At 37.5% G+C, this 12887-nt stretch overlaps 1 protein-coding gene across 2 annotated transcripts in view; it reads left to right on the top strand.

Annotated features, from left to right (window-relative positions):
* LOC139958788 (integrin alpha-8-like) overlaps window positions 1-12887 on the top strand; it is a 43462-nt gene that overhangs the window by 25542 nt on the left and 5033 nt on the right. Inside the window, exons 16-28 of one of the 2 annotated variants that reach the window (XM_071956123.1) lie at window positions 950-1005; window positions 2298-2443; window positions 2954-3091; window positions 4152-4219; window positions 5051-5198; window positions 6384-6464; window positions 7132-7214; window positions 7560-7649; window positions 8955-9063; window positions 9636-9800; window positions 10811-11101; window positions 12009-12110; window positions 12608-12730. In XM_071956123.1, the coding sequence (XP_071812224.1) occupies window positions 950-1005; window positions 2298-2443; window positions 2954-3091; window positions 4152-4219; window positions 5051-5198; window positions 6384-6464; window positions 7132-7214; window positions 7560-7649; window positions 8955-9063; window positions 9636-9800; window positions 10811-11101; window positions 12009-12110; window positions 12608-12730 (1600 nt within the window). Of the gene's footprint in view, window positions 1-949; window positions 1006-2297; window positions 2444-2953; window positions 3092-4151; window positions 4220-5050; window positions 5199-6341; window positions 6465-7131; window positions 7215-7559; window positions 7650-8954; window positions 9064-9635; window positions 9801-10810; window positions 11102-12008; window positions 12111-12607; window positions 12731-12887 lie in introns of both variants that reach the window. The other variant, XM_071956122.1, reaches the window with a different exon arrangement.

Here is a 12887-nt window from a genome sequence, read left to right as displayed (position 1 = left end):
CGAAGAGGATTACATTTAGTTTTAATTTGTGTCACGTGATCCTCCAGATGAACAAACACAGGAACTATATGATATATACAAAACACAATCTAGAAAGTGAAACTACGAGAGATGTTAATATTTGCTTTCCTCTGCGGTGGTTTATTCTTCTATTCTTTATAATCCTGTTATCAACTTCTCAATTCCTAATACATCCCCCATCACCACCCACAACCACCACCCACAACAACCACCCACAACTACCGACCACATTGCTCGAAATCAAATTCCATACAAGGAACTAACTAAAGTGATGTCAATCATTGAATCAAACTTATTCGAGTAACCTCGTTATGTGCCTTAGTATGGCCAGAGATCAACAGCTTCCTCGGATGGCTAAAGATAAATAACCATATCTTGGCTATTTAGCTTTCATACCGCCAATTATTTTCAGTTCCCCGTTTCGTCACTGACAATTTCTATGTATGATCCAGAGTATTTGAGATACGATATTAAAGAATAATAGTTATATGGGTTACGTGTTGAAATCGATACATATCTGAGTCGGCTATAGGTTATGTATGTTATCAAATAGTTATGTTATCATGTGATTGTTGTTATGTTATCAAAACGATGTTATCAAATCGTTGTAAAACAATGCCAGGCTGATGTTTCTTTTGATAATCAGATTGTACAATGCAAACAACAAAAATTTAACACACATTTCAAGTACATATGCCTATGTTTTGATGACAAAAAAGTGGGAAAACCCCGTTTAATGATCAAATTCCAGCAGGTACGTTATGATGTTAGGTGATATTTCCTTCGGGAATGAAATGGGATGATAAATGTATTGATTCAAACACGATAAGAATATTCGAGACATTTTATAAAGCAGATGAGGTTAAACTTATTCCTCGTTTTTCCTTCAATATACTTTTCATTTTCCCTCTTCCTGCTTCGATTTCAGTTTCAATTTTACGACGTGTCTGTCTTATAGGGGCATTGGTACAGCGGACCAGTACTGTGAGTGGCATTTGTGTATACCGTGTTGTCTTATCTTTATAAATTGTGTTATGATAATTCGATGTCTCGAAAATTTGACGATGTTAATTAATGTATAGCTTTTCGTGTCAAACAAAAATCTTGTTATTGATATATTTTCAATAAATTTAGTGTGACTCGAAAAATGTCGTGCATCAGATATATTGCCAAAATAAAATGTAAAACCGCAACTCGGCAATTTGATTTTATTGTCAAATATATACAAGTTACACTGAACGTCGGCACCTCGACAAACATATGCTAATTCCTCTGTTTGTTTTCTTGATGCTGTTGCCTAAATTATGAATCACGCATGTCTATTCAGAAACACCGTATTTACCTGATAAGTACGGTGGTCCCGAAGAGACAAACGAGTTGTAGACTTACTGTGTTAGGACGATATTACAACAAATTTGTCAAAAATAGTGTCGTGTTGTCGACTTTCAGTACCTTATATAGGTTGACGAAATTTGCCAAATATATAACATCTTGATAAATAAATATCACATTGTTGAGATGCCATGTTTTAAACTAAATTTGACAACACGTCAAAACACGATATTTGATGACATGTCAAGTTTCAATGATAATCATAAAGACAGTCAAATTGTCGAGACTGCTTGTTTTAATACACGGTAAGTCCTTAATTCATTGTCCCTTCAGCAACACCGTTTACTAGCAATTCATATTTTATAGAAACGAGATGTGCAGCCATGGTAAATGATACGGAAGCTCGTAAGAGTCTCAACGTTAATCTCGATTTATCAACTTGTCGTCTTTTTAGTCGAATTGGAGGGGGTGGGGTGAGGTGTGGCAACATCCGGGCTCACTTGGATAGCAGCAGAAAACTGCTATATTTTGCAGTACAGTTGATGATATGTTAATAGTCTTTTCAATTATTTCTTTGGAAGTTGGGAATTGATCGAAAAGGGTCAGACCCAATTACATTTGCACAGCTACACCGTCCCCTGCTTGCACAAGATAGGTTAAAAAAGAGTAAATTTTACGAAGAAGGCCTACCACTGTGTCAACATGTTAGGATATGTACTTACCTTGCACACATATAGTTCACAATTTCAATAAAATATTTAAAGCCATTTTTTCCGTAAATTTTCGTAAATTATCTCAGGTCCACCCGTCTTTTTTTTCCTCTAATAATCTGGTTCGTCCAACACGTTTACATATCAAATTTATGGTTTTGTGAATAATTTGATCAAGTTTTCGTATAATCTTTCATTTTAAACTTTATGCTTTTTTTCTTGTTATACTTTCAGCCTTCACATCGGTCTTGGTACTTGACGCCTTAAAAGTGAAATCGCGTGCGAGACTTTTCAACTCGAAAGGACCGGTAAAACACGAAGAAAACATTAATATTACGAAAAATTCGCCACTGTGTGACACATGGACCGCAGTTCTAAAGGTACACTTGAAATATAAATATTTTTTTGTTTATAAAAGTAAGCAAATGACATTGAATTCTGCTTTGCATTGGGTATGAAATATTCCCAGAGTATATACCGAAGCTGTAAACCATTGTTTGTATACCTTTTCGTCAATTATTGTTAGGTACGGTGACGTGGTGACGGGAGGCGTGTTGGGTGCGGTAGGGGTGGGGGAGGGGGAGGGGTTGGGATTCTTCGCCACTGTATAAGTATCTTCCAGTGACTTCATTTCTTTTTTAGAGAATTGGGTCCTTCTGGAGCTGTATTAAAACAAAAGAGGCGGAGGCACTGTTGCATGAACAACTCGTTTATAACGTTCACAGTTCAACGCAGTTGATATTAAATTTTAAACACTTTAATACTATACCTTTAAAGATTTCATTTTAGAAAGTAAAGGTTGGTCGAATTTCATCACTGGTCTTTAACCTCTATACTTCGGTAATTGGGGATGACTTAATATTTATTACAATGTTTGATTGACGTCACAGGACTTTGACAGAATTCAAGATAGATCATCTCCGATAGCTATAAGGATGTCGCTATCGTTACTAGAAGATGAAGATGCTCTTGACTATGGAGAACTAAGCACACTAATGGAAACACCTGGTGAACACTGGGAAACTCGAGTAAGAACAAGTCACTTGTAATAATCGGCTCCTCCCCCTCACCCCTCCCCCCTCCCCCTCTCTCTATTCAACATAATACGTCAACCATATACGTCATCACATCATTACGTCACTCACTCAAACATTGAATTATCTTGAGTTCAAAGGTTAGCGAGACAATATAATAACAAACCTGATCCAATTTCATAAGCAAATTGTCGCGAACATTTTGAAAATATAAATACGTGAGTTTTACCAGTGTACTCGTGGAAATATTTGTCGTGTAAATGTCAACAGAAATTGTCGGCCACTTACTTGGAACAAAATAATTCTTCAATAATCAGTAGTGATCACCCGACAGGCGCGTAGCCAAGGGGGGGGGGGGGGGCGAAGGGGGCAGCCGCCCCCCCCCCCCCTTGAGCATATTTGCGCTACGCTTAGATAGTTTGCAATGCCGAATCTACAGTTTCGCCCCTCCCTTGGCAAATTCCTGGCTACGCGCCTGTCACCTGAGTTTGCTAAACTACCATCATCATATGGAAAATACTTGCGAAGTATCTTCAAAATAATTTCCAACAAATTACGGATCAAGCCTAGGAAAGAATATCAAAGTATTTCGTTGATTTTGGCTCGCAGAGTTTATCGGTTTTTTTTTTTCTATCGAATATATTTTGCATTCTACTACAAAAGAGAGATCATCGCAATTCATCAAACTCAGAGATAAATTCTCACATTTAGTTTGTAAATTGAAAGCTAAACAATGACAAATTAATGACTTCAATCGATCAATAAAAATATCGTCACCATAAAACTTTACGATGTTAATATTAATGAAAAGCAAATGGCAAAACTCCGAAAGTTAAGAAAGAAGAAGAAAAGGGTTTGGTTTAATCAGTTACATTATTAGAACTTCGCATGAATACTGACACACATTAATTCACCCCTTTCTCCTTCTATCCAACCGTTTTCCATAAAATTGTCCTTATATTCGTTGCGATTCCTTTGTCCATAAATTTGATATATTTTTATTATTATGAAGTTTACATCATGTTAATTGCCATGTTATCAATTTCGTTCTCAGATTCCGTTGTTTTACGAATGTGTAAACAATGAAACCTGTGCCACTGACCTTGTACTATCAGTAGAAAGGTAAGACACGTCGGAAAAATTAACAAGATTTCATTTGTGCCTCCCTGACCTGTCTCCGCGACACTCATGTACTCTTTCCATCTAGCCACATACCACGTAAATTGTAACCTTCCATATTGAATGCCACTAGATTATCAGAACATGGTATTTATAGGACAGGGATATCCCAGGAAAGATCTTGAACTAAGTCACGTGACCTGATGAAACAAATTTGTGTAATTGGGATTTATATAGTGAAAGATTGATGGCCGTAATACTTGGTGGCCGTCTTTAGGTTTCCTCATCGGTGGCATCAGAAGGGGTGGGTATGGACGGTGGGGGGGGGGGGAGTCATCCACATTTCATCATCGGTCGGGGGGAATTGTTTAGTTGGGGGACTTTTAACGTTCAGCCGGGGACGATTGGACCTAACTTATATTATACATATGCCTTAGAATGCATCATGTTGCCATTTAAATTTTTAATGGTATTTTTGTGGTGAATGACCCCCCCCCCCCCTTACATAGGAGTCGGCTACAATAAACCACCCCTCCTTTATAAAAAAAAATGCTGCTTTCGTCTCTGGCCATTCCATATAGGTTCAGTCCTTTCCTAAATTAGTTGAGGGAATTTGACAATTTTGGCCCTACGTTTGAAGTTCTGTCCACCCCACTTTTTCTAATTTAGTGCACAAAATGTTGTACTTATTCTTCCTAGCCAAATCAGATAACAAATTTATCAAGGTCAGTGCATACTGCTATTGAGAAGAAATTTACATTACGCAAAACAGATTGTCTGACATGATTATTTTTCTTATAATGATTATTTTCCCGCTCACATTGATTCTTGCAGTGACACGGAAAAAATGTATATGGGTGCCGCAGATCAGGTGACCCTCAACGTGACCATAGAGAACAGAGCTGACGACGCATTCGAATCGTATCTTTACGTACACATTCCAACTGCATTTCAGTTTTACTCCTTTAAAGCCATTCGTTCGGTAAAATTCATTTATATATTTTGAGTTATATTTAGTTTACATATATTGCAAACAATTACACAAGCCTCAGTTACATTCGTCTATATATATACCGCTTTGTACGCGGACACTGATTGTATGTCCAGAGGTTCGAAACCGGTAAGGAAGGTCGTAATTCCACTGTAGGCGTTTGACACCTGTATCGAACAATACTAGTTTTGTGTTTGGTGACATATTTTGCCTTACTCTAGAGATCAACCATGATGCTAACCAACTCGAAAACATTTGTTATTCCTAAAGCCGGATCTCGAAAGGGGGAACAGACTTGATGTTAATAAAATGGAGGTAAACGACAGAGGCAAATGAATATATATAATTGAAAATCGTAATGAGTTGGAAAATCCAGAACAGTGAAAAACTTCCAGCCTCCACAGGGATTCGAACCCGGGCCTCCCGCTTTGTACGCGGACACCCTAGCCACTAAGCTATGGACGCTGATTGTATGTCCAGTATATATATATATATATATATATATATATATATATATATATATATATATATATATATATATATATACCCAAATCCCACTTATAAATGTAGTACTATCATATCACTCAATGTTACAACAGAATACGTTTATAACTTTGACCCCTCCCACCCATAGTCCTATGTACTTCCGGGTCGGGTGTTTGTCTACTTCTTTTTCACCCAACTACGTCATCCTCAGATTAAGAGGGATGTTCCTCTTTGTTTAGTTAGTCCTCATTTAATATCTAGATGTAATCTATGACCTATGTAGTGTATAAATGTAAGGGAAAGTCATATATGATTCGCTCTACTTCGTCAGGGCCGTGACAACCCCCCCCCCCCCCGGTGAAGTCGGTAATGTTTTTTTTGTTTGTGTATTAAGGTATTTTTGTTAACGCGCCCGGGGGATGTTGGGGGTGGGGATATAAGGGCAGTTTGTGAAATATTCGTAAACATCATGAATGTCACAGTATTCTGTTCATTTTCATAAATCAACCTCAGTTACTCTGAAAAGCCTGAAGAAGAAGGCGGGGAAAAAATAAAACATTGGGAGCAAGTATGCTGAAAATATGTTTGATATATAGCGACATGATTGCATACATATAGTGGCAGTTACTATATCTTTGTTTGTTACAGCATTCATGCATGCATGCTGACGTTGGTTTTCTTTGTATTCAGGAGCTTTCTATCCAATGTACTGCAGCTTCTGTGCACACGACGATAGTTTGTAATGTTGGCAATCCGCTCCCTGCTGAAACGGTGAGGCTCATTTTATCATTCATTGACTGTGACGAATGTTATTTGTGTACTTCCTGGTATCAAACTCCCAACATTTAACTCCGTTACTAACCTATCAATTTTCTGTGAGGTAGTTAACAACTGTTTCTGCTGGTATGTAGATAGTAAGTTAATACAACAACAGATGATCAACACAATCACTTGACGAAAATGAATTGATTCTTCCGACCAGAGAGCTATATGTAGGTCAGGCCCGTCCTATAGGTACAACTGTTATGTTCTAAACTATAGGCCTAACATCTGATATTCGTTTGAAAAGTAAAACGGACTTTCGCAAAGTATTAATTTTACATTACAGGCGAGGATCTATAGGAGCTGTGGGGGTGTACCCCTCCGCCCCACTCCCACTCACAAAACCTTCAAACTAAGGTCAACTTATTAGTATACAAATTGCACTTAGACCTAATTTCTAGACCATCATTTGACGTCTATAATTGTAATTCTGGGGAAGGATACTTTGTAAATTGGAGCCAACGATCCCATGACCAGCCCTAGCTCCTAATCCTAAATCCGTACCTTAGCTATTACAATAAGAAAAAATAACAACATAAATTTGAGTTCCCATACTTATCTTCCACTTTGTGAAAAGGGTTTAATTTTTTTTTATTGGATTGAAAAATTGTTTCAGAAAATATCATTTTCCTTGAGCTTTTCCGCCGTAAAAGTGCCCGGTGACGAGGAAGCAGTATTGTTTAACCTTAACGTCAGCAGGTAAAGTGTTTTTGTATATTATTCTATGAATTGTATATTATTCTATTACTGTATACTATATATATTTTGTATATTATATATACGGTATGGTAAAGCATGACGCCACAGCCAATGGGATGAGGTGTTTGTTCCAGACACAACTAAATATAGATTGAACTTAACAGCGCGAATTTCATCATTGAGGTTATGATATTCTTATCGAAACTCTATGTTGTATTCAATTGGTATACTTTACACGTTAAAAGGAACAAAACAAGTCCGAGTTTAAATTAAATGATAACTTTTCTTACCTTCTTTTTCTCCACATGCATCTCTCTTCCAAATATTTGTTGCTTATTTTTGTAGTTTAACCCGCGAGGAACCTGATACGTTGTATGATAACAATTACAACATCAGCATACCATTGGAACTTGAAATAAATACGGAATTGGTTGGGTAAGTCTAACATTGTCATATTAGTTTTTTATTATATGCATATTCTAAATATGTAGTACATATGTCAGATTTAATGTACGGTAATCCACAGCTAGCTGATTTATGTTTGTAAGGTAGAGTTCAAGCTTTAGGTTTAATGTACATTTAAAGGGAGTGAAGACTCGCGCACAAAGAAACGTCTGATGCCAGTAATCTGACCTAGTTTCGAATGAGGTGTAACAGAAGTGTTAGACACCACCATCGATCCCAGAAAATACACACAGCTTGCTACCGTCGATAATTAGCAGTAGTGTATAGTCAATACATGCAGCTACGGTAAATACCCACAACACAGTGTACATAGCAGCGATGGACATCTCAGGTCTAGATAAAAGATAACAAGGTATTACTGTCTGCATGCATTTTGTAGCGACAAGAAAAAAAAATCACTTGCAAGCAACGGAAAGTTAACTTTTTCAGAGGGCGGCACACGGTTTGGGGCGAGTCTTCAATGCCTTTAATGTTTTTTTTTTAGTGATAGCCTGCAATGCATATAGGAGAGACGAAACATATGGAGCACTCAAGATTTTCAAGGGGATAAAAATATCATGTTGGTATTGTAGACTATACACCAATGCCAATACACCAATTAGAGAACATTGCAAGTGGAACCATCTTTGTCTTTTGCGTCTCAAAACGAACCCAAGATATGATCTATCCTATAGCGAGGAATCCATGTTAGCCGTGCTCACCTAAAATGAGCCACTATACATTATTTTATGTGTGGGGTGGGCCTAGTGGAAGCAAGTATGATCCTATCCGTGCCAGCCTGGAACCAGACTTGCTTGAGAGCTCCCATCCCTGTCCGCATGTTGCTTCTCTCATTATAGCATGCGGTAACGAGAGGAAGCTATATGCGACACGGTAGGATAGTGCCCAAAGATCACCCAAGATAGAGCCTTAATTGGCCAAAAAGCCAAACAACTTGAGCCACTCTGGACCCCAATCCCATGTCATCGAAACTGTAACCATGTCATCATGACGGCGCTTCGTGAAGTGAATGTAATTGTGCCAGAGTCCTTACGCTAATAGGCGGGGATCCATGGGGCGTGAGGATATACACCCTACCATACCCCCCCCCCCCTCAACCCCAACCCCCGGCAACCTCACAAAAATTTGCAAAGTAGTTAATATTAGCATCACTTTGCGTGTAGACATAATTATACAACACTACATGTTTTAAATTTTTATTCCATGTATCACAGCAATTTTGTTTATTAATGAGGTTTCTTAAACATACTACTTCTGTTTTCAATTATTTTCCAGAAATTCGAACATCGGTACAGTGATTTACAAAGAAAGCGACTCTAAAAGCTTGAATAAACCGATTGCTCATGAGAAAGACGTAGGAAGAGAAATCATTCACAAATATCGGGTAAAAGATCTGAACTTATATTATAAATATTAAAAATATATTAAAAAGTTTTGAAGGCTGTACACAGACAGGGCTTGAATGTTAATTTTCTCGAGGACCTTTCTAGTGACAAGATATCGGGGACGTAAATGAGAGACATATGCATGCTGGCATATATATGATTGTGTTTGAGGTGAGAATTGTAGATAATAAATAGGGTGTTGCGGTTAACATGTTACAAACGGGAGAGGAACATGAGGTAGGAAATATGTTTTCAGCTGCGGCTTGCGATATTATTGCAGTAGGGGAGCTTCTTGTCAAAACTTACATCGAGGAAGTATGCTTTGTCACTGGAGAGAATTATAGGAGACGTAAAAATGGAGCTGAGGGCGGGGGGGGGGGGGGTGGTATGATAGCGAAAGGTGACAAGTTTGTACTTGAGGGCTTAACTTTTAGATGCCATCTGTTACACAAATTTTCAGGGTGGAGAACTATTTTCATGCGAAAATGGCACCGACTGTATATGTCGAACCCTTTTGTTTATATAGTTAGACCCTGGAAATAGTTCTTTTGACTTTGATTTCTATATTCAGGTGGAGAATCTCGGACCCGCCGACATAGAGATCGGTACCTTGGAAGTGGAATGGCCAATAAGAACAGCCAATGGGGAACATCTATTGTATATAATGGAAGTGGATATCACTAATGGTTACCAGTGTGACGTCATTGGGGACTCCATAAATCCAGAAAATTTTACGGTAATGTTTTTTTCTCTCTCTCTATTTTACCTATATTATAGCAGTTGATTAACAATCACAACTTTACTGACTCACAGTCTCCGAAATCCGGTTGGAGTGGGTAGAAGGGGGTACGGGGATCCCGACCCCTCACCCCCCCCCACAAGAATTGTTTTTTTTTTTTTGCACTTTCCAAATGCTTATTTGGGGTACCCGCGGAAGGGTCCATTTTCATTCAGTAACTATATGTGTGTCATCATATAGGCCCTGCAGTAATGCGTTATTAAGAATATACAATTTAATAAGACAATTTAAGAAGACAATTTAATAAGACAATTAATAATAGACAATTTAAACTCCAATATGCAGTTTACTCCAGACAAAGGTCATCTCTTGTCAAACTGCATGTTGTAGGTTGACCAGTGCTTATATGTTTTGTTTCGACTAAGTAAAAGCGACATACTTTTTAAAGATTGTAAACATCTCCTGTGTAACTAAAACTAATAGCCAAAAAAGTTATTTTCAAGGATATTTTGGGGGTCGGAATAAAATAATGCAACAATCGCAACTAATATATATTCATTTGCTTACATCGAATAACTGGTTAGTTTTAATACTCGTTACCTGGGTTTAACTCATGTTAAAGGCCAGATTTCGTCTCTCAAACGACAAAGTATTTTTATTTTCAATATTTTGATTGGTTGAAAATGATTTTCCTGTTAAAATTGTTAAATAAGTATTTATGGTACGGCAAAAAAAAAAAATTAGAAGATTTTATAACTATACATTCGATTTCAAATTTTTAAAGGACTTTCTCTCGTGTCAATCGGATTTGAAAGGTCATGCACTCTTAAGATTAAATAGAAACATGGAAGGGAATTTCTTGGAGATATTTTTTATAAGAGTATAGACCTATTTTATGGGCAGCTTATGAGACCTATGAGAAGTTATGTAACCATACAATCTATACGCCTATACATTTTAATGGCGTGTACATCGATCTTCACCGTAAAATCTCCTTTTCTCTACAGTTGAGTGTTCTATCAACCTCTGACTATACTAGCGAGGGTCTGTCGTTACCACCATCAACTGAACCCTCCCGACGTCGAAGGGACACTGGATCAGGGTCCAGAAGTGATGCACAGTTGTTACCTCAACCAACTCAAAAGCCGTTAGATGATGTACCGTATGAGGCAAACTGTGTGAACAACTACCGTGGCTGTGTCACAATTCGCTGTAATATTACTGACTTTACTAGTGGCCACGAACACAGCACATTACTAACAATCCGATCGAGGCTTTGGTCAATGAATATCCAAAATGTAAGATTTTCAGTTTCATTTCTCAGACTGACATAATTAATCAAATCGATCGCATAACATGAGGTCACGTGCTGACAAGACGGAAACTGCGATAATTTTTGGGGAAATTGAATTGGATTATTATCGACTCATTTCAACCAATCTGTATTATTACTGATAATTATAGATTAATAGGAAGAGAAATCATTATGGCGTGTCGACTTTTAAGACAAATTAATCGAACAACTGGGAAATAATCCTCACTTATATCAATTATGGAATTCTAGATTCATCGAGTCATCTGTCAAAACGGTTAGAAAGGTCTTATAATCCAATAAGGATGGTTTATCTTTGACAGGTACTGAGTACCAGTGGGGTGTGCATAAGGGAAGGGGTGGGTGGGGGAGGGAGGGAGGGCAGAGGGCCATTTAGCTTGTCGTTCATGCATTATTGTGAGTGAAAATCAATGGCAAAGGATCATGTAGGTAATGTTAAGCTCATTACAAACCCGACCATATGACAGAAGCAGCACATAAGCTTTTCACTACCAATGTATTTCTTTACATTGACGACTGTGAATCACTTTGTTCCCAAAATTCCATCTGTTAATGACAGATTAAAACGATTTGAGGATATATGCGAAGAAAATTCATAATTTCTTCTCTTGTTTAAGGAAATATATTTTCCGTCCGAGATATATTCTTAAATTTAGGAGTAACATGGTTGTAAGGTACACAAGTATACATATATATGCATTGCATATATTTTGTATATTCAGGTTTAATGAAACGACTGCAGACGAGATTACACAAGCCTATGGAGCAACTTTAAGTGCCATTTAAACTATGCTTTTTGGATGTATAGCATTCCGTTTCCTCGAAACCATATGATTTCGCCACTCTTAATTGTCATCTTTTACATTTTATAGGAAGAATCCAGATCGTGGAAAATCCGATCAAGTGCGACCTTCCGAGTAGATAAAGTACCATATATCTTTCAGCCGGAAGAGCTTCATGAACAAACTTCAACAGTACGTGTCATTTTTGATTGAATATAGATATGTAATCATATTAAATTTCAATCGAATGGGCTTCGGAATGATGGGTGGGGGGGGGTGGTAGTATTAGAGATTCTGTCCAATCATAGATGAATAATTAATACGAGTTTAATACATTCCAAACTGATTGGTCAAATATTTCACTAACACGGTTTCACCGATGTGAGTAAAACGTATTTTGCCTTCTAGGTTCAGGTTCAAGGTGGTGTGGTATAGCAGTTGTATTGTAGTTGTCCATATATAAGTAGGCACATAAACCTTAGTATATACTCACAGGATTCTGTTTTCAACAAACCTTAGAAGCTGTATACCCTTCGAAACCCCCATGCAGTAAGACCCCTCCGGCCCCTAGTTAGCCTCTGAATAACATCATGCTAGGATCAAAGCGTCAGCGATTCTAATTTCAAACTTTATGATATGTATGTCTAATGTTTCTTAAATAGATTTCCATATTTTTCTTGTTTTTTCAGCTTTCGTTGTTAGCCACGCCTAGTACAAGGAAACTTGTGCTTGTTATACCGATGTGGTCTATTATTTTGTCCGTTGTCGTGGGACACCTTGTTATTATAATCATAATCATCATCTTATGGAAGGTAAATATAAACATAAAAACATTGAAATGTAGGGTAAAGGTAATGGAAACCGTCGTGTCATCATGTTATAAATAACACAATACTCATTATTCATGAGGAAATATGTCTATGTTTCAATGAGTTGGTTTCTATTTTGCTGTGATATGACGGTATCATA

The sequence above is a fragment of the Apostichopus japonicus genome, chromosome 18, assembly GCF_037975245.1.
Source record: "Apostichopus japonicus isolate 1M-3 chromosome 18, ASM3797524v1, whole genome shotgun sequence".
Lineage (NCBI taxonomy): Eukaryota > Metazoa > Echinodermata > Holothuroidea > Aspidochirotida > Stichopodidae > Apostichopus > Apostichopus japonicus.
Note: the sequence above shows the minus strand (reverse complement) of the source record. Positions and strands in the feature narration are given on the sequence as shown.